Source organism: Suncus etruscus, chromosome 4, assembly GCF_024139225.1.
Source record: "Suncus etruscus isolate mSunEtr1 chromosome 4, mSunEtr1.pri.cur, whole genome shotgun sequence".
Taxonomy (NCBI): Eukaryota; Metazoa; Chordata; class Mammalia; order Eulipotyphla; family Soricidae; genus Suncus; species Suncus etruscus.
Window position 1 is genome coordinate 89,572,513 of NC_064851.1, and position 26,763 is coordinate 89,599,275.

A 26,763-nucleotide genomic window follows, 5' to 3' on the forward strand; every position below is an offset into this window, starting at 1 on the left:
GAGTTGGATCAAAAAGCAACTCAAGGAAGAAAGAAAAAGATTCCTTGAGACAAACAATAATGAAGAGACAACTTGTCAAAACTTGTGGGACACAGTGAATGCAGTAATTAGGGGGAAACTCATAGCAATAGAGGCTTATGTCAGAAAAGAGGAAAATAACAAAATCAACAATTTAAAGGATCACCTTAAGGAACTGGAACAACTGCAGCAAAGAAATCCAACCATAACCAGAAGTCAAGAAATAATAAAAACCAGAGCAGAAATAAACAACATAGAAACCAAGAAAACAATACAAAAAAAAATCAATGAATCCAGGAGTTGGTTTTTTGAAAAAATAAACAAGATAGACAAACCACTGGCAAGACTCACCAAAAAAAAGAGGAAAATCACCCAAATTAATAGAATCACAAATGAAAGGGGAGAGATTACAACAGAACCCCAAGAAATACAACATATCATGAGGTCATATTATGAACAACTATACTCAGTTAGGCTAGAGAACCCAGCAGAAATCGACAGATTCTTGGAAAAATACCAGCTACCAAGACTGGAATCTGAAGATCTAGAAAATCTAAACAGGTCAATCACTTTAGAGGAAATCAAAGATGTAATTAAGAAACTTCCTAAGAACAAAAGTCCAGGTCCAGATGGTTTTACAGGTGAATTCTATCAAACATTTCGAGAAGACTTACTACCATTGATCCACAGGCTCTTCCAAACCATAGAAAAGACAGGAACCCTCCCCAACTCCTTTTATGAGGCTAATATCACACTCATTCCCAAAGACGGCAAGGACAGCTCCAAGAAAGAAAACTACAGACCAATCTCCCTAATGAACATAGATGCAAAAATTCTCAACAAAATTTTAGCAAACCAAATCCAGCACTACATCAGAAAGATTATACACCATGACCAAGTGGGTTTCATCCCAGGGATGCAAGTTTGGTTCAACATACGTAAATCAGTCAACATTATACACCACATTAACAACAAGAAAAACAGAACCACATGATCATATCAATCAATGCAGAGAAAGCGTTTGACATAATTCAACACCCATTCATGTTGAAAACACTCAGCAAAATAGGGTTAGAAGGAACCTTTCTCAAGATAGTTACAGCTATCTATGAAAAGCCCACAGCCAACATTATCCTCAATGGTGAAAAACTGAAAACATTTCCACTAAGGTCAGGAACTAGGCAAGGCTGTCCACTATCTCCACTCTTATTTAATATAATCTTAGAAGTCCTAGCAATAGCAATCCGACAAGAGAAGGGAATCAAAGGAATCCAAATTAGGAAAGATGAATTCAAATTATCCCTCTATGCAGATGATATGATGATATACATAGAAAACCCTAAAGAGTACACAGTAAAACTTCTAGAAATAATTAACCAATACAGCAAAGTGGCTGGCTACAATCTGAATACACAAAAGACAGTAGCATTTCTCTACACAAATAATGAAGTAGAGGAGAGAGAGATTAAGAATTCAATTCCATTTAAAATAGTAACAAAAAACATTAAATACCTAGGGATAAATCTTACAAGGGAAGTGAAGGACTTATACCAGGGAAACTTCAAGACACTTCAGAAAGAAATTGAAGAGGATCTAAGGAAATGGAAGAACATCCCACGTTCATGGTTAGGTAGAATCAATATAGTCAAAATGGCCATCCTACCCAAACTCCTATATAGATTTAATGCAATTCCCATCCAAATTCAGACATCATTCTTTAAAGACTTAGAACAATCAATCATAAAATTCATCTGGAACCACAAAAGACCCAGGATAGCCAAACACATACTAAAAAACAAGAAGCTGGGTGGCATCTCGCTACCTAACCTGAAGCTATACTATAAAGCCATAGTGATCAAAACGGCATGATACACTCTGCTGTCCTGCATTTTCGGCCTGATTTCACCCTTGGTGCGGCTCATCAGCCAGCCTGCCTTCCTGTGAACTTTCCGGGGAGTCTGCCTTCCCGTGAGCCTTCCGTGGAGGTGAGTCGACAGGCCCAGAAAGGGAGGAGTCACTGAACTTCGCTGGATCTCAGATGCCAGCACCCTTCTGCCTCTCTACTCTGCTGTCCTGCATTTTTGGCCTGATTTTATCCTGGGTGCGGCCCATCTGCCAGCCTGCCTTCCTGTGAGCCTTCCGTGGAGGTGAGTCGACACGCACAGAAAGGGAGAAGCCAGAGGAGCACGGTTGCTCCGCTCCCCTTCGCGACGGTGCACAGCATTTAGCCAATGAATACAATCACAACACGTAGAAAAACACGCAGTACTAGTGTGACAATGGGGAAACAACATGGGCCAGTGCCAAACATAGAGAATGAAGATGGCAACTCTGATGACTTGAACATGATCAACCACCTAGTCAGTCTCTCAGATAAGGAGTTTAGAGTTGCAATATGGAACATGTTCAAAGAACTCAAACAAAGTATAGAAGAGAAAACTAAAAAGAATCAGGAGAATATGAAGATAGAAATGAGAAAACTCCAAACGGAAATTTCAGATCAAATAACAGGTCTGAGAAACTCAGTAGATGAATTGAAGAAAAACATGTTTGAGATTTCCCACAGGTTAACAGCAGCTGAGGATAGAATCAGTACACTGGAAGATGAGATACATAACAATTACATACAGCAGAAGAAATTGGAAAAAAGCCTCAAAGCAAATGATCAAACAATGGAAAAATTACTCAAAGAATGGGAACAGATGAAAATAGAAGTCTATGATAAGCTCAACAGAAACAACTTAAGAATCATTGGAGTCCCAGAGACTCAGAAAGAAAATCTCCGGGAAGAATCAACAGTCAAGAACATCATTAAAGAGAAACTACCAGAGATAATGAATACATGTGATCAAATCCTGCATGCCCGAAGAGTGCCAACTAAAAGAGACCCCAGAAAAAACACCCCAAGACACATCCTAGTCACAATGACGAATCCCATAGATAGAGACAGAATTCTGAAAGCAGCAAGATCGAAAAGAGAAATTACATTTAAGGGAACATCTTTGAGATTTACTGCAGACCTGTCACCAGAAACACTCAAGGCCAGAAGGCAGTGGTGGGACATAGTGACAAAACTCAATGAAATAAATGCTTCGCCTAGAATACTGCACCCAGCAAAACTCACTTTTAGGTTTGAAGGAACAATACATAGTTTCACAGACAAACAACAGCTCAAAAACTTCACAGACTCAAAACCATTCTTAAAAGAAAAACTGAACGGCATAAAGACAAGGCTTACCAACAGACACACCAAACTTTAATATAAAGATGGCACTAACTCCCAGGACAATTCTTTCTCTCAATGTCAATGGACTAAATGCACCAGTTAAGAGACACAGAGTGGCTAAATGGATCAAAAAACTCAATCCAACCTTCTGCTGCCTACAAGAAACGCACCTGAATAGTCAGAACAAACATAGACTCAAAATAAAAGGCTGGAGGAAAATCATCCAAGCAAACAACACCCAAAAAAAAGCAGGAGTGGCCATATTAATATCAGATGATGCAAACTTTATACTTAGGAAAGTAGTAAGGGACAAAGATGGACATTTTGTATTAATCAAGGGATATGTACAGCAGGAAGAAATCACCCTCCTAAACATATATGCACCGAATGAGGGGCCAGCAAAATATTTAATACAACTGTTGACAAATCTGAAAAATAATATCAATAACAACACAATAATTGTGGGAGACCTCAACACGGCATTGTCAACACTAGACAGGTCAACCAGACTGAAACCCAACAAGAATATACTAGACCTGAGGAGAGAAATGGAAGTAAGAGGCCTAGTAGATATATACAGGACACTCCACCCCCAGAGGCCTGGATACACATTTTTCTCTAATGTACATGGGACATTCTCTAGGAAAGACTACATGTTAGCACACAAAACATATCTCCATAATATCAAGAGGATAGAAATTTTGCAGGCTGCCTTTGCTGACCACAAAGCCCTGAAATTATATATAAACTACAAAGGGACACAGAAGAAAAATTTTAACACCTGGAAGTTAAATAGCCTCATACTGAATAATCAGTGGGTCCGAGATGAAATCAAAGAGGAAATCAAAACCTTCCTGAAAACAAATGACAATGGAGAAACAATTTATCAGAACCTATGGGACACAGCAAAAGCAGTACTGAGAGGAAAATTTATAGCTTTGCAAGCACACATCAGGAAAGAAGAAGGGGCATACCTGAATAGCTTAATGACGCAGCTCATAGAATTAGAAAGTGCTCAACAAAAGGATCCAAAAATAGGGAGGCAGAAGGAAATAACAAAGCTGAGAGCAGAAATCAATGAAGTGGAAACCAGAAAAACCATCCAAAAGATCAACGAAAGCAGAAGTTGGTTCTTTGAAAAAATAAACAAGATTGATAGACCACTGGCAAAACTAACAAAGAAAGAAAGAGAGAGAAACTTGATAACTCGTATTAGGAATGAAAAAGGAGAGATCACTACTGATATGGTAGAGATTCAAAGGGTAATCAGAAACTACTTTGAGAAACTCTATGCCACTAAAAATGAAAACCTGGCAGAAATGGATAAATTTTTGGAATCTTATAATCTTCCACGATTGAATGAAGAGGATGTAGCATATCTAAACACACCCATTACTATTGAGGAAATTAAGAAAGTAATCAAATGTCTGCCCAAAAACAAAAGCCCAGGCCCAGATGGATTTACTAATGAATTCTTTCAAACCTTTCAAGAGGAACTACTACCAATCCTGGCAAGACTCTTTCATGAAATTGAAAAAACAGGAAAACTTCCAAATAGCTTTTATGAAGCCAACATTACCTTGATACCTAAACCAGACAGAGATGCTACGAAAAAAGAAAATTACAGACCAATATCGCTGATGAATGCAGATGCAAAGATCTTCAACAAAATCCTGGCAAATAGGATTCAATGCCTCATTAAGAAGATCATCCACTACGATCAAGTAGGTTTCATTCCAGGAATGCAAGGCTGGTTTAACATCCGTAAATCTATCAACATAATACACAACATCAACAGCAAGAAAAATAAAAATCACATGATCATATCAATCGACGCAGAGAAAGCATTTGACAAGGTCCAACACCCATTCTTGATCAAAACTCTCAGCAAGATGGGAATGGAGGGAACCTTTCTCAATATAGTTAAGGCCATCTACCACAAGCCAGAGGCAAATATTGTCCTCAATGGAGAAAAACTGAAAGCCTTTCCTCTAAATTCTGGCACAAGACAAGGCTGTCCTCTCTCACCACTCCTATTCAACATAGCACTGGAAGTACTCGCTATAGCGATTAGGCAAGAAAAGGATATCAAGGGAATCCAGATAGGAAAGGAAGAAGTCAAGCTCTCACTGTTTGCAGATGACATGATACTCTACTTAGAAAACCCCAAAGACTCTATCAAAAAGCTTCTAGAAACAATAGACTCATATAGCAAGGTGGCAGGCTACAAAATTAACACACAAAAATCAATGGCCTTCCTATACACCAATACTAATAAGGAAGAAATGGACATTAAGAAAACAACTCCATTCACTATAGTGTCACACAAACTCAAATATCTTGGAATCAACTTGACTAAAAATGTGAAGGACCTATACAAGGAAAACTATAAAACTCTGCTCCAAGAAATAAGAGAGGACACGCGGAAATGGAAGCATATACCCTGCTCATGGATTGGCAGGATTAACATCATTAAAATGGCAATACTCCCCAAAGCACTGTACAGATTTAATGCGATCCCCCTAAAGATACCCATGACATTCTTCAAAGAAGTGGACCAGGCACTTTTGAAATTTATTTGGAACAATAAACACCCTCGAATAGCTAAAGCAATCATTGGGAAAAAGAATATGGGAGGAATTACTTTCCCCAACTTTAAACTTTACTACAAAGCAATAGTTATCAAAACAGCATGGTATTGGAATAAAGACAGGCCCTCAGATCAGTGGAATAAGCTTGAATACTCAGAGAATGTTCCCCAGACATACAATCATCTAATTTTTGATAAAGGAGCAAAAAATCCTAAATGGAACAAAGAAAGCCTCTTCAACAAGTGGTGTTGGCAAAACTGGGTAGCCACTTGCAAAAAATTGAACTTAGACCCCCAGCTAACATCATGTACGAAGGTAAAATCCAAATGGATTAAAGACCTCGATATCAGCCCCAAAACCATAAGATATATAGAACAGTACGTAGGTAAAACACTCCAGGACATTGAGGCTAAAGGCATCTTCAAGGAAGAAACTGCACTCTCCAAGCAAGTGAAAGCAGAAATTAACAGATGGGAATATATTAAGCTGAGAAGCTTCTGCACCTCAAAGGAAATAGTGCCCAAGATACAAGAGCCACCCACTGAGTGGGAGAAACTATTCACCCAATACCCATCAGATAAGGGGCTAATCTCCAAAATATATAAGGCACTGACAGAACTTCACAAGAAAAAAAATCTAATCCCATCAAAAAATGGGGAGAAGAAATGAACAGACACTTTGACAAAGAAGAAATACAGATGGCCAAAAGACACATGAAAAAGTGCTCCACATCACTAATCATCAGGGAGATGCAAATCAAAACAACGATGAGATACCACCTCACACCCCAGAGAATGGCACACATCACAAAGAATGAGAATAAACAGTGTTGGCGGGGATGTGGGGAGAAAGGAACTCTTATCCACTGCTGGTGGGAATGCCGTCTAGTTCAACCTTTATGGAAAGCGATATGGAGATTCCTCCAAAAACTGGAAATCGAGCTCCCATACGATCCAGCTATACCACTCCTAGGAATATACCCTAGGAACACAAAAATACAATACAAAAACCCCTTCATTACACCTATATTCATTGCAGCTCTATTTACCATAGCAAGACTCTGGAAACAACCAAGATGCCCTTCAACAGACGAATGGCTAAAGAAACTGTGGTACATATACACAATGGAATATTATGCAGCTGTCAGGAGAGATGAAGTCATGATTTTTTCCTATACATGGATGTACACGGAATCTATTATGCTGAGTGAAATAAGTCAGAGAGAGAGAGAAAAACGCAGAATGGTCTCACACATTTATGGGTTTTAAGAAAAATGAAAGACATTCTTGCAATAATAACTTTCAGACACAAAAGAGAAAAGAGCTGGAAGTTCCAGCTCACCTCAGGAAGCTCATCACAAAGAGTGATGAGTTTAGTTGGATAAATAACTACATTTTGAACTGTCCTAATAATGAGAATGTATGAGGGAAATTGAGAACCTGTTTAGAGTACAGGCGGGGGTCGGGTGGGGAGGAGGGAGACTTGGGACATTGGTGATGGGAATGTTGCACTGGTGATGGGTGGTGTTAAAAAAAAAAAAGAAAAAACAAAACAAAACAAAAAAAAAAACAAAACGGCATGATACTGGTACAAAGACAGAGCCTCAGACCAGTGGGTTAGAACAGAATTTCCAGACATAATCCCCCAGACATATAGTCAACTAATATTTGACAAAAGAGCCAAGAACTTGAAATGGGACAAAGAAAGTCTTTTCAACAAATGGTGTTGGTACAACTGGAAAACCAGTAAGAAATTGAAAATTGACCCATACCTCACCCCATATACAAAAGTCAACTCAAAATTGATCAAAGACCTCAAAACCATAAAGTTTATTAAGAAAAAAATAGGCGGAATACTCGAAGCCTATATATCAAAAAAGTCTTTGACGATAGATTGCCAATGGCAAGAACTTTAGCATCAAACATAAACAAATGGAACTACACCAAACTAAAAAGCTTCTGCATGGCAAAAGAAACCATACTCAACACAGGAAGGCAGCTAACTAAATGGGAAAAAATCTTTGTACTCAACATGTCCGATAAAGGGCTGATATCCAGAATATACAAAGCACTCAGAAAGATGAGCTCCACAAAACAAAAATAAAGCCATAGAAAAATGGGGAGATGAAATGAAAAGACACTTCACTGAAGAAGATCAAAAGATGGCCAGCACACACATGAAAACATGTTCACCTTCACTCATCATTAGGGAAATCCAAATCAAGACAACAATGAGGTACCACCTTACAGCAGTAAGAATAGCCCACATCAAAAATAATGAAAACAATCTCTGTTGGCGGGGTTGTGGTATGAAAGGCACTCTCATCCACTGCTGGTGGAAATGCCCCCTAGTCCAACCCCTATGGAGAACAGTCTGGAGAGTGCTCAAGGAACTCAGAATTGAGCTGCCATTTGACCCAGCAATTGCTCTACTGGGTATATACCCCCAAGCCGGAAGGACATTCATCTCAAAATATGTGTGCACCCCACTATTTATCGCAGCACTCAGTATAATAGCCAAGTATTGGAACCAACCTCGTTGCCCAACAACAGATGAGTGGACCATTAAGATGTGGTATCTATACACAATGGAATACTACATGGCAGTAAGAAATGATTCAATCACAGACTTTGCAGCAACATGGATGGACCTAGAACATATTACGTTAAACGAAGTAAGTCAGAAGATGAAAGATAAACACAGAATGATAGCACTATTCTGAGGCACCTAGAAACTACACCATATATACAACTAATATTCAAAGATCAAATAACAGGACTTAACAGGGTAGAAACTCCAAACACTGTAATACCACACATATACTGGGCAGATGTGCCCAAAACACATGAAAGAGGAACATCATAAACTCTGGACCACACATTAAACTATAAAGAAACCAGCAACTGCAGAAACAGCAGCGTAGCGTGAGTACAGATATGTAATCAGTCTGTTACTGCAAAGGCTCATAATTATCTCCTAGGGATCTTATACAGAGTTACAGGTAAAGACTACCACGGGAAATCACTGACTACAACCGAAGTATTTCAAAATAATAGATGTTAATTCCTTAAGCTTAATATATTTAAAGTAACCTCACAGCTTTTCTGTCCACAGGCATTCTTGGATACAAAGGATGGACAACCTAAGATGGCATCTCAGAGCTAAGCCATACAAGATACCATACTCAGGTTGTGTTACAAAATTGTCTGGACAAAACTTTTTAACACACCCTTTATCTCTAGGGCATACCTTCTTTTAGGACCTGAAGCATGTGACTAGCCAGACCACCGAAGCAGCAACGGGAACCTGTAGACTTATACTACGGGGCCTACTCATCAAACATATTCAAGCAAAATGACATGCCCCCGCTCTTTTCACCTCTCTTCTCACTACTCCCTTTTCCATTTTTTTCTCTATTTAATCTTATTTTCCCCTTTCTTCCTTTCTGCCCCTTCCAAATGCTCTCCCCTATCCCCTTTTCAGGAATCCAACTACCCCTTCACCCCTCAATCCCATCCAGATTTTCCAACTTATTAAAACTCTTCACCCTCAGTTCTTAATCTATTAGGCATCAAGACTGACCTCCTACCCCAACGAACCAGTACACAGCACCCGAGCAAAGGGACATCCACTCAAAACCCACACCTCGTCCCCGGCAGGAAAAGACAACCAACACCCCTACTGATTCATGCTGTGTGGCTCTCCCTACCAACTTATCCTAACGTGGACTGTTGCTGGATACCGGACTTAGCCCTAAAAGAACTCCCAATGCAAGAACTTTACAAATGTCCCCCCCTCAAATCTTTTACCAATCTCAGGAAGGTTAGGGTATACGATGAAAAGGTGCCTGGAAACCCACACCACACAAGAAAATCTCAAAAGGCAATGGGGAAACCTATACTTCCATTATAAGTATAAGACCTGTATAACACTACCTCTTTATTTTTTATTTCATTTTACTTAACATCATTTTTCATTACACATATGTGAGCAAATATATATTTTTTATTTCTATTTTTATGTTTTTTGGGTGTGTGACTTGTTTCTCTGTTCTTTTCACCCCCAAATGCACCGGCAATATAATGAGGCACCATTTCTTCCTGCAAAGGCACACTAAAAAAGGAGAAATCCCATGTATATAAACAAGCTCTTATCTACTAAGGATAAGAACTCATACTTATTTACAATACAGGGGAGTCTCCCACCTTGAAAATATGTCATGTGGATCCATCTTAGATGCCAGAACATTATACACTGACCATCCAGACTTGAATCCTGAACCCCAGATATAGAATCGACACAGTTCTTCACAATAGCTACAGGAACCAAAGTCCATCTGGAACATCCTGAATACTACTTGATCTCCAACATGTGTCAGTTCTAAAAGATATTCTGACAACGAGAAATTTGGGGACAAATGGACATAAGAATAGGTTATCCTACCTTACCAACTAATGATAAAACAAAATCAGAAGACTTACCACACTATGGGTTGTGCAAAAGCCAAGAACGTGACCTAGAGATGACCGGCTGATAGAACCATGACTGGGCAGTATGCATTCTGGGACCAATAAGAAAGCCCTAGTCTAGGGTTTGGTCTACGTCCTGCATAACAATCATGACGTCCAATTCCAGAGTCCTGACTGAGGCAATTACAACTGAACAGGTCTTCTGGAAACATAACGAAAGACGATATCCCAGGCTCCATCCGCGTTTCAGCGCAAGGGCCAAGAACACTAACCACAGAAGACAGATTAAAATGACATTGAGGAAACAGAACTTCTAAAATCACAAAGAAAGTCTTCATCATAAGTTCCACTCCTTGACCTGTGCACAGACTAAGACTTCTAGATTTAGAGGTCTGTTTTTATGATCCAGATCGGAGCAGAAGTCTTCCATACGGCACAAAAACACCAAGGGGAGAGTAAATGAACGTGAAAGAAGTCTATAAATAATCCCATGACAATATATTCCAAGTGTAGAGAAACCCTGTATTTCTTAGGCCAAGGGGATTCCCGCTTCGGATGACCCAAATATTTACTGTGCCTATGCAGGGGTGGGGGGAGAGATAAAAATCCACTAAATAATCCTTCTTTTCTTAATTTTTATTTTAATTTATTATATTTTAATCTTTTTTTGTTGATTTCTTTGTTTTGGGGTAGATATTGAAGTAGTTGTCCAATTTTTAATTATATATTTTAAAATATATAAAATATTCTTTTCTCTTCTTCCTCTTTGCGCCCTGTCATATTTCCTATCTCAAGACCATGGCAACTATGTGGTGCATATTTTTATTGCTGCTGTGCTCACTGGATATCTTATTTGATTCCTCTTTTTGAACTGTTGTGGTGTCTCACCTTCTTCTTTTTCCCTTTGTCCCTCAAACCAAGGATGAGAGCCTCTAGAATGACTCTGCTCATAGTTGGCATAGTCGATTTTTACCCCATTATATTACCTTTCTCTTCCTCAAACAAAACCACATAACTTGAACTTTCTAGTCCCGCCTCCCAATTAGAGGGGCCAGTTATGGAGGCACTAAGACCAAACAGTTATAAGACCACTAAGTAATAAACTAGACACAAAAGGGACCACACATTCTAGCAGCCCCTGGGGGGGAGAGTGGAAGATGGGAGGCAGGATGGGAGCGGTTGTCTGAGGACAATTCGGTGGTGGGAATTCCCCTGATTCAATGTAAATATGTACCTGAAATATTACTGTGAATGATATGTAAGCCACTATAATTAAAATAAAAATTATATTTAAAAAAACTGGAAATATAATCCAGCTATACCACTCCTAGGGATATAGCCTTAGAACATAAAAATGCAATACAAAAATCCCTTCTTCACACCTATATTCATTACAGCACTATTTACAATAGCCAGACTCTGGAAACAACCCAGATGCCCTTCAACAGACGAATGGCTAAAGACACTCTTTTACATATACACAGTGGAATATTATGCAGCCGTCAGGAGAGATGAAGTCACGAAATTTTTCTATACATGGATGTACATGGAATCGAATCTATTATGCTGACTGAAATAAGTCAGAGGGAGGGAGATAGACATAGAATAATCTCACTCATCTATGGGTTTTAAGAAAAAGAAAAGACATTATTGTAACAATGTCAGAGACAATAGAGATGAGGGCTGGAAAGACTGGCTCACAATATGAAACTCAGTACAAAGAGTGGTGAGTGCAGTTAGAGAAATAACTACACTGACAACTATGGTGACAATGTTAATGAGGGAAGTAGAATGCCTGTTTCAAATGTAAGTTGGAGGGGTGGAGGGAGATTTGGCACATTGGTGATGGAGTGTTGCACTGGTGAAGGAAATTGTTCTTTTTGTGACTGAAACCCAACTACAATCATGTTTATAATCAGGGTGCTTAATTAAAGATAATGTAACAAACAAAGAAACAAAAAGAGAATCTTCAGGAGTAGAGTTAGAAGCCCCTGAGCACAGCAGGGATTTATCTGGTGATCCCTGTCAATTCAGTACTTAAGTAACATTATACCCTCAGCCCTAGCATTGAACTACTAGCCTAGGTGAGAAATTTATGAGTGGTCCTATTCCCATAAAACTCCAGCATTTCTTGGGAGCCCCATTATGAAAATGACCTGATTTTTTAAACATCTTTTATCAAGCTAATATTACACTAACAACTAAAGAAAACAGAGACATTTTCAGAAAAGAAAATTACAGATCAATATTCCTGATGAACATCAATGCAAAAATCCTTTGAAAAATCTTAGCTAACTGAATCTATCAACATATTAAAAAATAATCATACTCCTCAACTCCAACCAGGTGGGATTCACACCAGAGATGTAAAGATGTTTCAATATATGTAAATTAACAAACATAATACTTGACATTTATAAAATGAAAGATAAGAATCATGTGATAAATTGATGCTGAGAAAGTCTTTTACAAGATCCAATGATAGACTCTCAACAAATTAGGTATCTGAAACTTTCCTAAAGATAGTAACAGCCATCTATAGCAAACTCACAATAAGTTATCATTTTTCTTTTTTTGTTTTTGGACCACATCTGGCAGTGCTCAAGGATTATTCCTGGCTCTGCCCTCAGGAGTAATTCCTGGTCAGTGCTCAGGGGACCATATAAGATGCTAGTGAATAAATCAGGGTCAACCACTTGCAAGGCAAACACCCTGTGCTATATCGCTCTGTCCCCATCTGTATCATTCTTATATAAGTGAAAAACTGAAAGAATTTCTTTTGAGATCAGGCATAAAGCAAGTATATCCACTCACTCCACATTTATTTAATATATTTATTAGAAGTCCTGGCTCTAGCAATCCGGCAAAATCCTCCCCACCAAAACTGGAAGCCGGAGCAATAGCACACATGTAGGTCATTTGACTGCAGGTGACCGACTGGGATTTAATCCTAGGTATTCCATATCGTCCCCCACGTCCAGTAGGACTGATTCCTGAGAACAGAGAAATGAAGTAAGTCTGAAGTGCTTCTGGATGTGGCCCCTAAACAAACAAATAAGCATCACTCAAAAAACCAAACCAAAAAACACCAACTACAAAACAAACATAGATCCAAATTGAAAATAAGTAATCAAATCAACACTATTTTCAAATGACACAGTAATATTGAGAACCCAAAAGAGTCCACAAAAATGCTCCTAGAAACAGTAAATCCATCTAACAAAGTAGCCATTTACAAGATCAAAACACAAAAATTGATTGTATTCTTATAGACAAAAAATGAATAAGAAGAGAAAGACATTAAAGAGCATGTCCTATTTAAAATAGTATCTCAAAACATCAAGTATCTAGGAATCAAGTTAGCAAAGGACTTGAGGGATATACACATGTTAACTTTAAATTACTTAATAAAGAGATAGATGATTTCATAAAATGGAAAATGATTGCATGCGCACAGATTGGAAGAATTAATATTGTTAAAGTGACATACCTAAGTTATTATATAGATTCAATAAACCCCATTGAAATTCAGACATTATTTTTCAAGGATCTAGAAAAGTCAATAATAAAGTCTGTATGGAATCAGAAGAGCCACTAATATAGCCAGTCATATTTAAAAACAAGAAATGTGGAGGTTATCTTATTATCTAATTTGGAACTGTATTATAAAATTATAGTGGCCAGTATCAGTGCCTGATACTGGAATAATGATAGGCTCTCTGATCAATTGGTATCAAATACCCAAGAACAAAATCTCATATCTGTATACAGTGAAATTTTGATAAAAGATCTGAGAATATAAAGTGGATTAACAATAGCCTCTTCAATTAATGCTGGGAAAACTATATGACTGCATAAAAAAAAGCTTGATCCATAGCTCACATCTTACATAAAGTCAATTCAAAGTGGATGAGAGACTTTGAGATCTGACTGGAAACTATAAAGTACATTGAGAAAAATATATGCAGAGTATTTCAAGGTTCAGAGTCATCTTCACTGATGGGATACACTGGCAAAGGCAACAAAATTAAAATAAACAAATGGGACTACATCAAATTAAAGGGTTTCTGTATGGTAAAAGGAACATAGGCTAAAACTAAAAGATGGAACTAAAAAACTAAAAGGCTAAAACTGAATGGAAAAAATAATCACACTCAACATGTCTGATAAAGGCTTGACATACAAGATATATACAATACTCACAAAGATCAACAACAACAAAAATTCAAAAACCCTATCATAAAATGGGGAGAGAAAATGAACAGACACTTCTTAGAATACAAGCATATGACCAATAGGTACATGAAATCATGCTCTGCATCCCTTATCATTAGGGAAATCCAAAACAAGATATTGTGATATCATTTCAAACCAGTGAGAATGGCACATATCAAGAACAGTAGAAACACTGTGTTGAAAAAGGAACTCTCATCCACTGATGATGGGAACATTGTCTGGTTCAACCCCTGCAGAAATGGTATTGAAGGTTCCATATAACCCAGCAATTCCACTGTTCGGTATCAACTCCAAACTTAAAAAATTCATTCAAAAGGACATATACACACCATTATTCATTGCTTACATAGTCATTCATTCATTACTTTGTACAATAGCTAAGCAATGACATTTAGATGAATGGATTATGAAATCCTGGTATATTTACACAATAGAATACTATGCACCTGCAAGAAACAATAAAATCATGCAATTTTCTGCAACCTGGAACCAGTTACTAATTCTATCTTCTGGAAAAAGCCCATAATCATCATTCTTTATGGTCTGGAAGAATGCACAAGCTACCATTTGCCTGATGGTTTCTTCTAACAATTGCTTTCAGCCCAATCCAAAGATCTTTGATCTAATTCAAATTAGACAGGTAACATTCTCTGTAATGACTGTGCAGACCAATTAGAAAAACTTAACTAATATCAACTATTTACAACTTCTTGTCGGGAATTCTCTGACTGTGGTAGGAAATCACCTTTAGAATTAAAATATTTCCACTGCAACTGTGCACTTTCCTTAAAAGGAGCAAAACGTAACAAATGAGGAGATATATGAAAAGGCTTTATTCACAATAGAGAAATTTTACAAATATAGTTTTTAAAAACTTTGTCAATATCTATTATGCTTCTCATAACAGTTGAGATTTATATAAAGTTTGAAATGACAGGATGGTATTATGTACAAACCAAAATGTGAAGAATGTGCAATACATATAAAAGAGTCTTTTTTTGTACCTACAACTTACATGTGTAGTATTAATTGCACAAAATATATTCAAACATATACAGAAACACAAAATTAAGTGCTACTTTAATCATCTTTTAGGATATAAATATATATGTAAACTTAATTTCACATACTTGCTGAAATGAATGAAAGACAATGTCTACTTAAAACTTCAGTTTTCTAAAACAAATCAGAAATCATAAATGTACATATTATCACCAAAATATCTTATCTTGTTAACGTTTTTGGTGTTTGAAACACATGTTAAAAAAATCCAAGTTATATTACTTAAAATTTTTTATTCTTTCCATTGGCAGAGCAATATATACTACAATCTTTTTGCTTGTTTACACCAGGATATACAAGATAGGTTATAATCAGTGTGTGTACATACAACATAGTTTTAATGTACTATCCTCTCTGGAAATATATATCATCTTTGTGCTCTTCAAATCAAATTGAAAGTAAAGAAAATAATCTAAATTTTTAGTCTAAAGACATTCATATCAAAATTACCATCTGAATACATAATGCCCAATTTTGGCAATAATCTTATGTATTTTGTCTTGGGAAAGTCCTGGGAAAAAAGGACTCTCACTATCTATTCATTTCATAAGGTGACCTGGAGAAATGAGTGGATAAGTTTATTCTGGGTTACAGAAACACAGTGGCATGGCAATAATGGTATAATAATATTTTTTCCATCAACTAATTTCTTTGATATATCCCAATGGTCAAAAATGAAAAAATAAAAGCAGGTCATACAAAGAATATTTTTTAAAATACTTTCAAGAGCTGAAATAATTAAGACTATTACAACACTAAGAAAATAATTATTTAAAAAAATTAGGTTGAAGTGTACTAAAATTGCTGATATTGGAAAGTTTCTTTCTTTTCCTTTTCTTTTTTTTTTGGTGATACCTAGTAGTGATACCCTAGGCTTCCTTCATGCAAGGCAAGTGCTTTATCACGGAGCTAAATCCTTAGCCAAACACTGGATATTTTTAAACCACAATGATTTCATATGTTTCACCCTAATTCATGGTCAATCAGATCACGGCTAATGAAAATGCGGATGGCTAAAGTCTTTGCAACTCTATATGTGCCTTGCCAAACTAGCCCTTTTTTGGGAATACATATAAAATATGAATCATTATGGAAAAAAATCAACAAAGTGTCACTAAATCTATTCCTAGGAAAACCATTTGTATTCTCAGAACAATCCTTTAAAGAATTATTTTGAAGGAAATATTTGAAGAACGCTTTGAAGAACTATTTTGCTCTGTTTTGGGGTTTTGGGATCCAATGTACATAAGGATGTACATTTATATATGTTTTTGCTTAAGCTGAGATTTCAAACTGAATTGAATCAGAGAAAGTACTGTATTCTTATTTAGCTTAAACGCTTATTCAATTTCTCCCAACTGATTATGAATAGAGATACATTGCCAAAGCTTTAAGACTTAAAATTTTACTTTTAAAAACTGAAGAGAAACAAATTATTTTTTAAAAAAGCCCTTTTTAAATCTGAAAAATTTAGAAACAAATGCACATTTGTTCCTCAACAAAACCAAAGATGGGGTAAAACAAAAACCTCATAAAATTCTCTTTATAAAAACCCAATTCTTTCATATATTTAGTTAAAAGCAAAAAGCAAATATACTAAAAGTTGTACCAAGTCTCTTGAAAAAATGTAATTTGGCAACAGCAGAGCTCTGAAATTCTTTTCCACTTCCTTGTATGGTAAAGGGTGAAAGAAATTTACCAATACATGATTCAGATATGACACAGATCATTTAAAAAGAACTTAGGACTAATTCTCAAATGAGGAAATGCTAATATAATTAAAAACAAACATACACTGTCATTCCAATGAAATGAGGTCAACATGAGATGATTCTTATGGAATGACATTCTAATCTGATTTATAATGTGAGTGAAGACATTCTATCAATAATGATAGACCCGCATAAAGAGGCTGTCACAGTTATAAGATCTGTCTCTGGTGAATAGACAAACCAGATTAACATGAAATCAAAAAGGGAAAAGCTTTTTTTAATATTTAATTTATTATTATGGCTTTTTGCAACATGGCAAAACATTACAGCTTAAAGCAGACATCATCTCCTCATAGAGGAGAAAAAAGTTTTGCAGTCAAATCAAATGTGTAATTAAGAGGTTACTGTTATATCATTCTATTGAGTTTAATAAAAATGATACTATACCTTCATAAACTTTAAAGATAATAGTTTAGAGAAAGAATGCAAAACCTATGCTCCCTTGACTGAATAATAAATGCTACAATAAGGAATATAGACTCATCTAGGCCAGGCCTATGATAATAAACATAAAAGACTGCAAAACAATTTTGAACTAAGAATCACCACATATGTATCAATAAAAATTCATCAGATGCCTGAATACCAGAAAAAGAATCATTAAGGTATGTAGTGAAGGAAATGGAGCAATATAGGAAATGACTTTATTTTTTATTAACTTCAACTTCTTTTTTATTTGCAGAGAGTATAGGGAGAAGATGTGCCTCCGTATTGAAGATCCAATGTTCCAGTGGAAGAAGATCATCATCTGAGAATATTAAGTACAAATATCTGAAAAAGAAATGAGTATATAGTGACTGAGAGACCATATGAAACAGTGAAACCATAAAGACAGCATAAACCATGTCAATGTCTCCTACTATGAAGAACTAAGGGCAATGGCAAAATTCTGAGACGAAATTCTAACGCAGGGAAGGAAGCTACTTTGTGCTTTGCTATTAGGGTCTGAACAACAAAGAAGTTCCACATCTTAAAATTATATATATTGTTTCCCTCTTATTCTTTTGAATTTCCATGGTTTGTTATCCATGATAAAGTGTGGTTTGAAAATTGCTTGCAGTAAGATATTTTGAAGGAGTACAGTTATCATTTTTACTGTAGTTGACTGTTTTAATCATTTTATAATAAATTATCAGTATTAAGCTTTTACTGTGTCCACTTTATAAATAAAAGTTAATTATATATATGTACATATAAGATTTGGCACATTACCTATGTTTGTTTTCTCTCTAGACGTTTTTGTTTGTTTTTGTTTTTTGGGTCAAAGGCGATGATGCTCAGGGGTTACCCCTGGCTATGTGCTCAGAAATTGCTCCTTGCCTAGGGGAATTCCATTTGGAAATATGGAATTCCATATGGGAAACCGGGGGATTGAACCATGGTCTGTCCTAGGCTAGCATGGGCAAGGCAGATGCCTTACCACTTGTGCACTGCTCTGGCCTTTGGAACATACTCCATATGGACAAGGGAGGAAGTACTATAATGATGGAAGACATCTATGTATACCCTTTGCCTGTGGAAAGATATTCTAAAGCAGTCATAACTGATTTTTACTAAAATGTGTTCAGAATAAAGACATTAACAAAGAAGACCTGTCTGGGTACCTCAGCCATATACTTTTAGAACAACTTTTACTTACTTCAGTGTTTCTGCCAGGAAGAAACTCTGCTGCACATCATCATAAGTCTCATGTTTGAGGTAAACATCCCTTAGGCCTGAATAACCTCCACTAACTTTGCAGTGACTTTCCAGGGCCTGAATAACAGGAAGGGAGTGGGTGAGAAATTGGTCACATTTTCCTAAACAGATTGTCACTAATTTTTACTCATTTGCCAAATTCAAATAAAATTCTCAAACCGAATGACAGCTTGTAGCAGTTTAAGGTGAAAATTAGGGGAAAGTAACCATCAAATGTAAATGCAAACTAAATACGAGACACTGAAAGATGTATAAAAAATATGCCACCTAATGCAACAGAATAACTTTTTAATTTTTATTTTTGGTTCCATTGGCTGTGTGGGTCACATCCAGGATTTATTCCTGGCTCTTTGTTTTGGGACCATATGTGGTGTGGGAACTGAACTCAAGTTTAACTGCATGCAAAGCAAGTGATTTATCTGCTGTACTATCTCTCTGGCCCAGTATATTTTATTTATTATTAATTAATTGTTTGTGGAGTACTAATTTGTTATATTGTCGACAAGGGCAAAAGAAAAATAAAAAGGAAGGTAGTGAAAAAAATGTGCTTTCTAACATATATTGTTTTTCATTTCTTTAGTATGAAATGAGAAAAGATAGGATGAATCTGCTGGCAACCATCTAGAGAAAAATGATCTCACATTCCTGTTTTCATTTCTGTTTCATTTTTCTCTTATGAGTCATAACTTTGTCCCTCCTTTCTAAAACAAGTATAATTATTTCCTAATTTTTCTCCCATTTTGTCCAACTACCAAGAAGATGGAGAGTCCAGACCTTGTCATACCAGTTAAGAAAGTGTTTAGGGCTGAGAGAAAGAGTATTGGAAGAAAACATGGCTCTAAGTCTGAGGCCAGAGAGAGGAGAAAGGAGGCATATGCTGAGAGCAGGGATGTGGGCTGGGTGCCTTGCTTCCATCTGGGGATACAGATAATGAGGACACTGATTTACACACTAGTGCTGAAGGGCAGAGGAAGAGAGCACGGGGCCACGAAGAGAAGTATTTAATTGCCAGGTTAAAGAATATCTCACTGGCTGGCTACATGAAATAGAAAATATCTTCTGATTTAGTACTTATTTAAAGTCCTGGCAAAAGAACAGACAGCTTAAAATGCTTCGATGATATTCTTAGTGACAGACAATGAGCCATGTGGAAGAAAGAAATTTTCTGGGCCTGCTTTTTTTCCTTCCCACCCTTCCTTTACTGACAAATCGATTTTTGATAGGAAGTAAAACTGGAGAAGTTTTTTTTTTTTTTTGAAAGAAATCAAGATTGAGGAGAAATGGGCAGGATTTTTGTTGCTAAACACAAAACAAACATTTCTAGTAATTTCCTAAAGATTATTTTAAGCACAGAACTATCTAATTATTAGAGGACCAGACAGGCAAATGGTTGATCTCCCTCCTACAGAAGTTTCTATAAGCCCCATCTTTTATTATTATAAAAAAGAGTGGTTTTGGTAGTGAATTATTATTTTTCTTCTTTTCACCCCTCCTCACTCTTTCTCCTCTAGTCTTAAGGTGCTACCTTTGTAGATAAGCAAAATTAAGAATAAAGAAAAATAATGATTTTATGTTTAAAACATGACCCTGAAACTTAAGATTTTTGCAACTTAGAAATGTAAAGATGGGAGAGTTAACAGTTGAAGGACCTGGCTTCATAGCAGTCGAGTGGTGAATAGTGAGGTATCTAGTCATCAGAATCAAAGCAGAACATCATTTTTTTTTCGGCCACACCCAGTGACGTTCAGGGGTTACTCCTGGCTATGTGCTCAGAAATCGCTCCTGGCTTGGGGGACCATATGGGATGCCGGGGGACTGAATTGCTGTCAGTCTTAGGCTAGCACATGCAAGGCAGATGCCTTACTGCAGGACATCATTTTAATTGAATCTTTTTTAACTCTTGGCCTTTAGGGAACAGAACCACCTTGGCTTTACGAAAAATATTTTCTTTTTAAGGTTTTTGGATCATACTGGCATTGCTCAGGGTTAACTCATGGGTATACATTCAAGAATTACTCCTGGTAGTGCTTGGGGCCCACATACAATTTCAGGATTGAATCCAGGTTGGCCTATGCAAGGCAAGCACCTAGCTGTTGTTCTATCACTCCAGCCCCAATTTTATGTAAATTCTTAATATTACTAGTAATAATAGGTGATTGGAATATGCTAAGAGCAGAGAGAAAAGGAACTGAAAATGTTTAAGTGACCCTAGAGAGAAGAAGAGTAAACTTGACTTTTTAAAAGTTATTGCCCTTGGGGCCAGAGCACTAGCACAGTGGTAGGGCATTTGCATTGCACACAACTGCCCAGGTAAAACACACCATGACATTGAGACTCATGACATTGAGACTAAAGTCATCTTTAAGGAGGAAACAGCAATCTTCAAACAAGTGGAAGCAGAGATAAACAGATGGGAATATATTAAGCTGAGAAGTTTCTGCACCTCAAAGAAAATAGTGCCCAGGATAGAAGAGCCACCCACTGAGTGGGAGAAACTATTTACCCAATACCCATCAGATAAAGGGCTAATATCCAAAATATACAAGGCATTGATGGAACTTTACAGGAAAAAAAATCTAATCCCATCAAAAAATGGGGAGAAGAAATGAACAGACACTTTGCCACAGAAATACAAATGGCCAAAAGGCACATGAAAAAATGCTCCACATCACTAATCATCAGGGAGATGCAAATCAAAACAACTATGAGGTACTATCTCACACCACAAAGATTGGCACACATCACAAGAAATGAGAACAAGCAGTGCTGGCAGGGATGAGGAGAGAAAGGAACTCTTATTCATTGCTGGTGGGAATGCCATCTAGTCCAACCTTTATGGAAAGTGATATGGAGATTCCTCCAAAAACTGAAAATTGAGCTCCCATACGATCCAGCTATACCACTCCAGGGATTTACCCTAGAAACACAAAAATAAAATACAAAAATCCCTTCTTCACACCTATATTCATTGCAGCTCTATTTATAATAGCCAGACTATGGAAACAACCAAGATGCCCTTCAACAGATGAATGGCTAAAAAAACTGTGGTACATATACACAATGGAATATTATGCAGCTGTCAGGAGAGATGAAGTCATGAAATTTTCCTATACATAGATGTACATGGAATTTATTATGCTGAGTGAAATAAGTCAGAGGGAGAGAGAGAGAGAGACGCAGAATAGTCTCACTCATCTATGGGTTTTAAGAAAAATGAAAGACATTTTTGCAATAATTCTCAGAGACAAAGAGAGGAGGGCTGGAAGATTCAGCTCATGACATCAAGCTCACCACAAAGAGTGGTGAGTGCAGTTAGAAAAATAACTATACTGAAAACTTTAATAATAATAATAACAATAATAATAATATGAATGAATGAGGGAAGTGGAAAGCCTGTCTAGTGTACAGGTAAGGGTTGGGTGGGGAGGAGGAGATTTGGGACATTGGTTATGGGAATGTTGCAATAGTGAAGGGGGGGTGTTCTTTACATCACTGAAACACAACTACAATCATATTTGTAGTCAAGGTGTTCAAGTAAAGATATTTAAAAAAGAATATAGAAATATAGGCAAATGGACATATCAAAAAAGAGTTTTGACATAGGGATCAACCAAAGCTGAGATAGTGAGTGGAAGAACAGAAGAAAAAGTCTCTAAGAACCAGAATAATCAGTGAGAGATTTAGGTGATTAAGGAAAGACATGCAGAAAGAGCAAAAAAATGAAAAAAAAAATCCTTATATAATATTTAACCACTACAATATACCTATTGAAATAGTATATAGTTTAGGCATACTCACATTTATACACAACACACTATTTGTATTATACTATCTCTCTATCTATCTATCTATCTATCTATCTATCTATCTATCTATCTATCTATCTATGCTTAAATCTAACTTATATGTTACAGACTTTTAGCCCATTAGTAGTATAACTAATATAGTGTATCTAGGAGAAATGCAGTAAGGTTAAATGAAATTATTGAGAAAGAAGCAAATGAACTGTAGATAGATGCATTTTCAGTCAGATATATTCATAAGTGCCAAAAACACTTATGTTTAACAGACTGATAGCAGCCTATAAATCTCAGGTTGGATTTTTGAATTATATACTTTCATATCTTTTTTGGATACTGTTAGTAAGAAATTCTAAAATTTCTTTCAGAAGGACTGGTAATTAGGTTTATCAATTGTTTATCAATTGTTGAAAAAGCTTGGAAGGGCATGCTTTATGTGAGGATAGGGTATGGATGAATAAAGGATGTATGGAACAGCAAAGCTGTCTCAATAGTTGGAACAGAATTTTGATGTTGACCAATTACCATTTATAAATTGACTTAAACAATAAGATGATCTAAAGGCTGTGAAAATAATATTCAGAACAGAGGCTGTGAAGTCATACTGCTCCATCCTGAAATGCCACAGAGCTGGTACTCTCATTGTATAAAGGGAAAGAAAGAAAACTGACAGATAAAGAGGGAGGAGCTGGCAGCATGCATTATTCTCAGATGTAAACAGAGTTTTATTTGGGTTGCATGTCCCCAGAATAAAAAACACCTAAAGGGTAACTTTTTATTATTTTCAAACATCAAACATCAAAAAATGAAATAAATTCCAATTGCTTCCAAATTTTTCAACAGATGTGACTAGTCATCTGGCAAATAGAGATGGCTCTGATTTTTCAAGATCCTCATATTTTAGTTTGAGTCCCATGAAAAGAGGTTGAGGCAAGGATTGAATGTACAAAATTTTGGGGGAAAAGTGACATCAAAAAATGAGGAACTGGGGTGATAGAGCTGCAAAGGGAGAAGAGACAGGAATGTAAGTTTGTGTAGATTGGAGTTGTGTGCTATGGATATGCAATACTGCCAGAGACCTACTGGTACCGGGTTGGATGAAACTGAGAATTTTTCTTTAAAGACAGAAGATTAGACAAGTGATCCATCAAACCCCAAACACTTGCAGTGAGGTTGCCCTAAGTTCCACAAATTGCCCCATTATCAACTGCCTATGAAGAAGATCTAAGACAATAACAGCAGAGCTGCAGGGGTCTGTGGAGTAACAATGCCAGCATGCAAGGGCAACAAACATTTTGGGATGTGATAGAGGAAACACAGATTGCCACACACTTTATAAATCTACAATTATCGAGAACCCCTGCCCTTTAAAACATCTCAAATCATAGTAAAAATTATTAGTGACTAAAACAGGGGAACCCTGTGTTGTCACACAGGAAATCAATTTCATTTCATATGAGGCATTAAATAATGAATAAAGAAAATGTTAACACATAAATTAGCCTTGTTATCTTACAAAAACCTTGGAAGAACAAAGCAAACAAATGCTTCTTACCCATTTGGCAACAAGTTTACTTTCTCTTTTTTTGGAGAAGGGGATTTGGGGCTATGCCTAGGGAGGTGTGGAGGCCACTATATTTATTTTTCAGGGCATAATGTGGTGCTTGGGGATCAAAGTCAGAACATCCATCTGCAAATCACATGTCCCAGCATTCTACTCATTTTTGGTCAAAATATTGTTAACAGAATTTTTTTTCTAAAATTGGCATGTAATGACTTAGTTAAAAATTCTGTTCTTTCTTAGGAAAATAATATGAAACAATGTTGTTTCTTATAAACATCTTTTAGATTTAACAAAATAAATGATTTATGTTATTTTTGACATAAACCAGGGAGTAGTCTCACCTCTTTTATTGGTCTATTAGAAGACTAAGGGAATGTTTTATTCAAAGCTTAGATGAGCTTAAATTTTCATACATATTTAGAAAGAAAAAGACATTTAGAGAAATTAGAATTCTATCTGACTAAACATAATTAGAAAACTTAGCAAAAAAAAAAACCCAAAGAATTGCTATTACTTAAAATGACTGATGATTGGTAATAAGATACATGCTAACTGAAGAGAGTAATAAGCAAGATTCATCAAGTTTCCAAAGAAAGAAGATCAATTATACACAAAGGCAATATTCATTTTAGTTTTTTTTTTGATAGAAGTTATTGCTAATGGATAGTTCTTAAAGCTAGCTAACTTCTTAACAAAGAATACTAGAGAATAAGGGTGTAATTAAAGTGTTTGCTTGTTCTTTTCCCCTGATTTTCCTCCCACTCCTTTCAGAATAATAGTTCCTAACATCAAAAATTGTTTTATGCATTTCCTGGAGGGGGCTTCTGTTAGTATATAAAGTGTTCAATAAGAATAGAAAGATGATATGCTAAATCTCACAGGAAGGCTCAAGAAATACGAGAGAAAACAATTCACTGGAAAGATGTGAAATGTAGAGATATTTAGAAAAATCTGAGTCAAGTGAAGAAAGATTTTTGCACAAAGTAGTCCTTCTAAAGGTTCTTTTTAAAACTAAGCTATTTTATTTTAAGAAAATCACACAGTATCAATTCAGTGTTCAAGTTTTAATATAAAATGTATTATAGCTCTTCTTTCCTGTGGCCTGGACTTTGATCCTCTCCCCCCATCATTCTTTGAGGGCTCTTCTTTAGAGGTGAGCTGTCCCATCCAAAAAGGGTGGAGCTAATTTCTGCTGTGTGACATGAAACACAGCAGACATTATGGACCTTCTCTTCTCTCCTGTGACTTGGACTTTGATCCTCTCTGCAAATTGTTTCCAAGGGCTCTTCTTCAGAGTTGAGCTGTCCCACCCACAAAGGATGGAGCCAGAGGAGCATGGCCACTCAGCTTTGTGGTTGTGTGCATCTTCTAGTCAAGAAACCCCACCATAACACATAGAAAAAAACACACTACAAGTGTGACAATGGGGAAACAACACAGGCCAACACCATGCATAGAGAATGAAGATGGCAGCTCTGATGGCCTGAAAAGTCCCAACCACCTAGTTAGCCTCTTAGACAAGGAGTTTAGAGAAGAAATATGAAGGGTGTTCATAGAACTCAAAGAAAGTATAGATTGAGCTGAAAAGACCACAAGATAGAAATCAGAAAACTCCAAACTGAAATAACATGTCTGTAAAAACTCGGTAGATGAAATGAAAACCTTAATGAAAAGTCTCTCCAACAGAGTGACAGCAGCTGAGGACAGAATCAGTCAGCTGGAAGATGAGATGTAGAACAGCAGAAGAGATTGGAAAAGAACCTTAAGCAAATGATCAGACAATGGAAAAAATACTCATGGATTGTGAACAGATGAAAATAGAAGTCTTTGATAAACTCAACAGAAACAATGTAAGAATCAATAGAACACAGGAGGAAAATCCACAGGAAGAATCAACAGTCAAGGACATCATTACAGAGAAACTCCCAGAGCTAAAGACAGCATGGAACCAAATCCTGCATAGCTGAAGAGTACCAGCTAAAAGACACCTGGAAAAAAGCACCCAAGACACATATTATACACAATGAAAAATTCCAGACATGAATAGAATACTGAAAGCAACAAGATCAAAATGGATATTACATTTAAAGGAGCAGCCTTAAGATTTATAGCAGACCTGTCACAAGAAACCCTTAAGGCCAGAAGTTAGTGGTGGAATGTAGTGACAAAACTCAACAAAATGAATGCTTCACCTGGAATACTGCACCCAGCCAAACTCACTTTTATGTTTGAAGGAAGCATACATAGCTTCACAGATGAACAACAGCTCAGAAATTTTATAGACTCAAAACCAGTTTTAAAAGAAAAACTGAAAGGTCTACTTTAAA

General features: G+C 36.5%; 1 protein-coding gene and 1 long non-coding RNA gene across 2 annotated transcripts in view; both read right to left on the minus strand.

Annotated features, from left to right (window-relative positions):
- Nucleotides 1-26,763, minus strand: part of LOC126006058 (uncharacterized) — a 684,655-nt gene that overhangs the window by 444,560 nt on the left and 213,332 nt on the right. The window lies entirely within an intron of this gene.
- MAN1A1 (mannosidase alpha class 1A member 1) overlaps nucleotides 17,632-26,763 on the minus strand; it is a 221,995-nt gene continuing 212,863 nt past the window's right edge. The window contains 2 exon segments of the mRNA XM_049771358.1: nucleotides 17,632-18,145; nucleotides 19,014-19,129. Of these exon segments, the coding sequence (XP_049627315.1) occupies nucleotides 18,019-18,145; nucleotides 19,014-19,129 (243 nt within the window). The 3' untranslated portion in view covers nucleotides 17,632-18,018.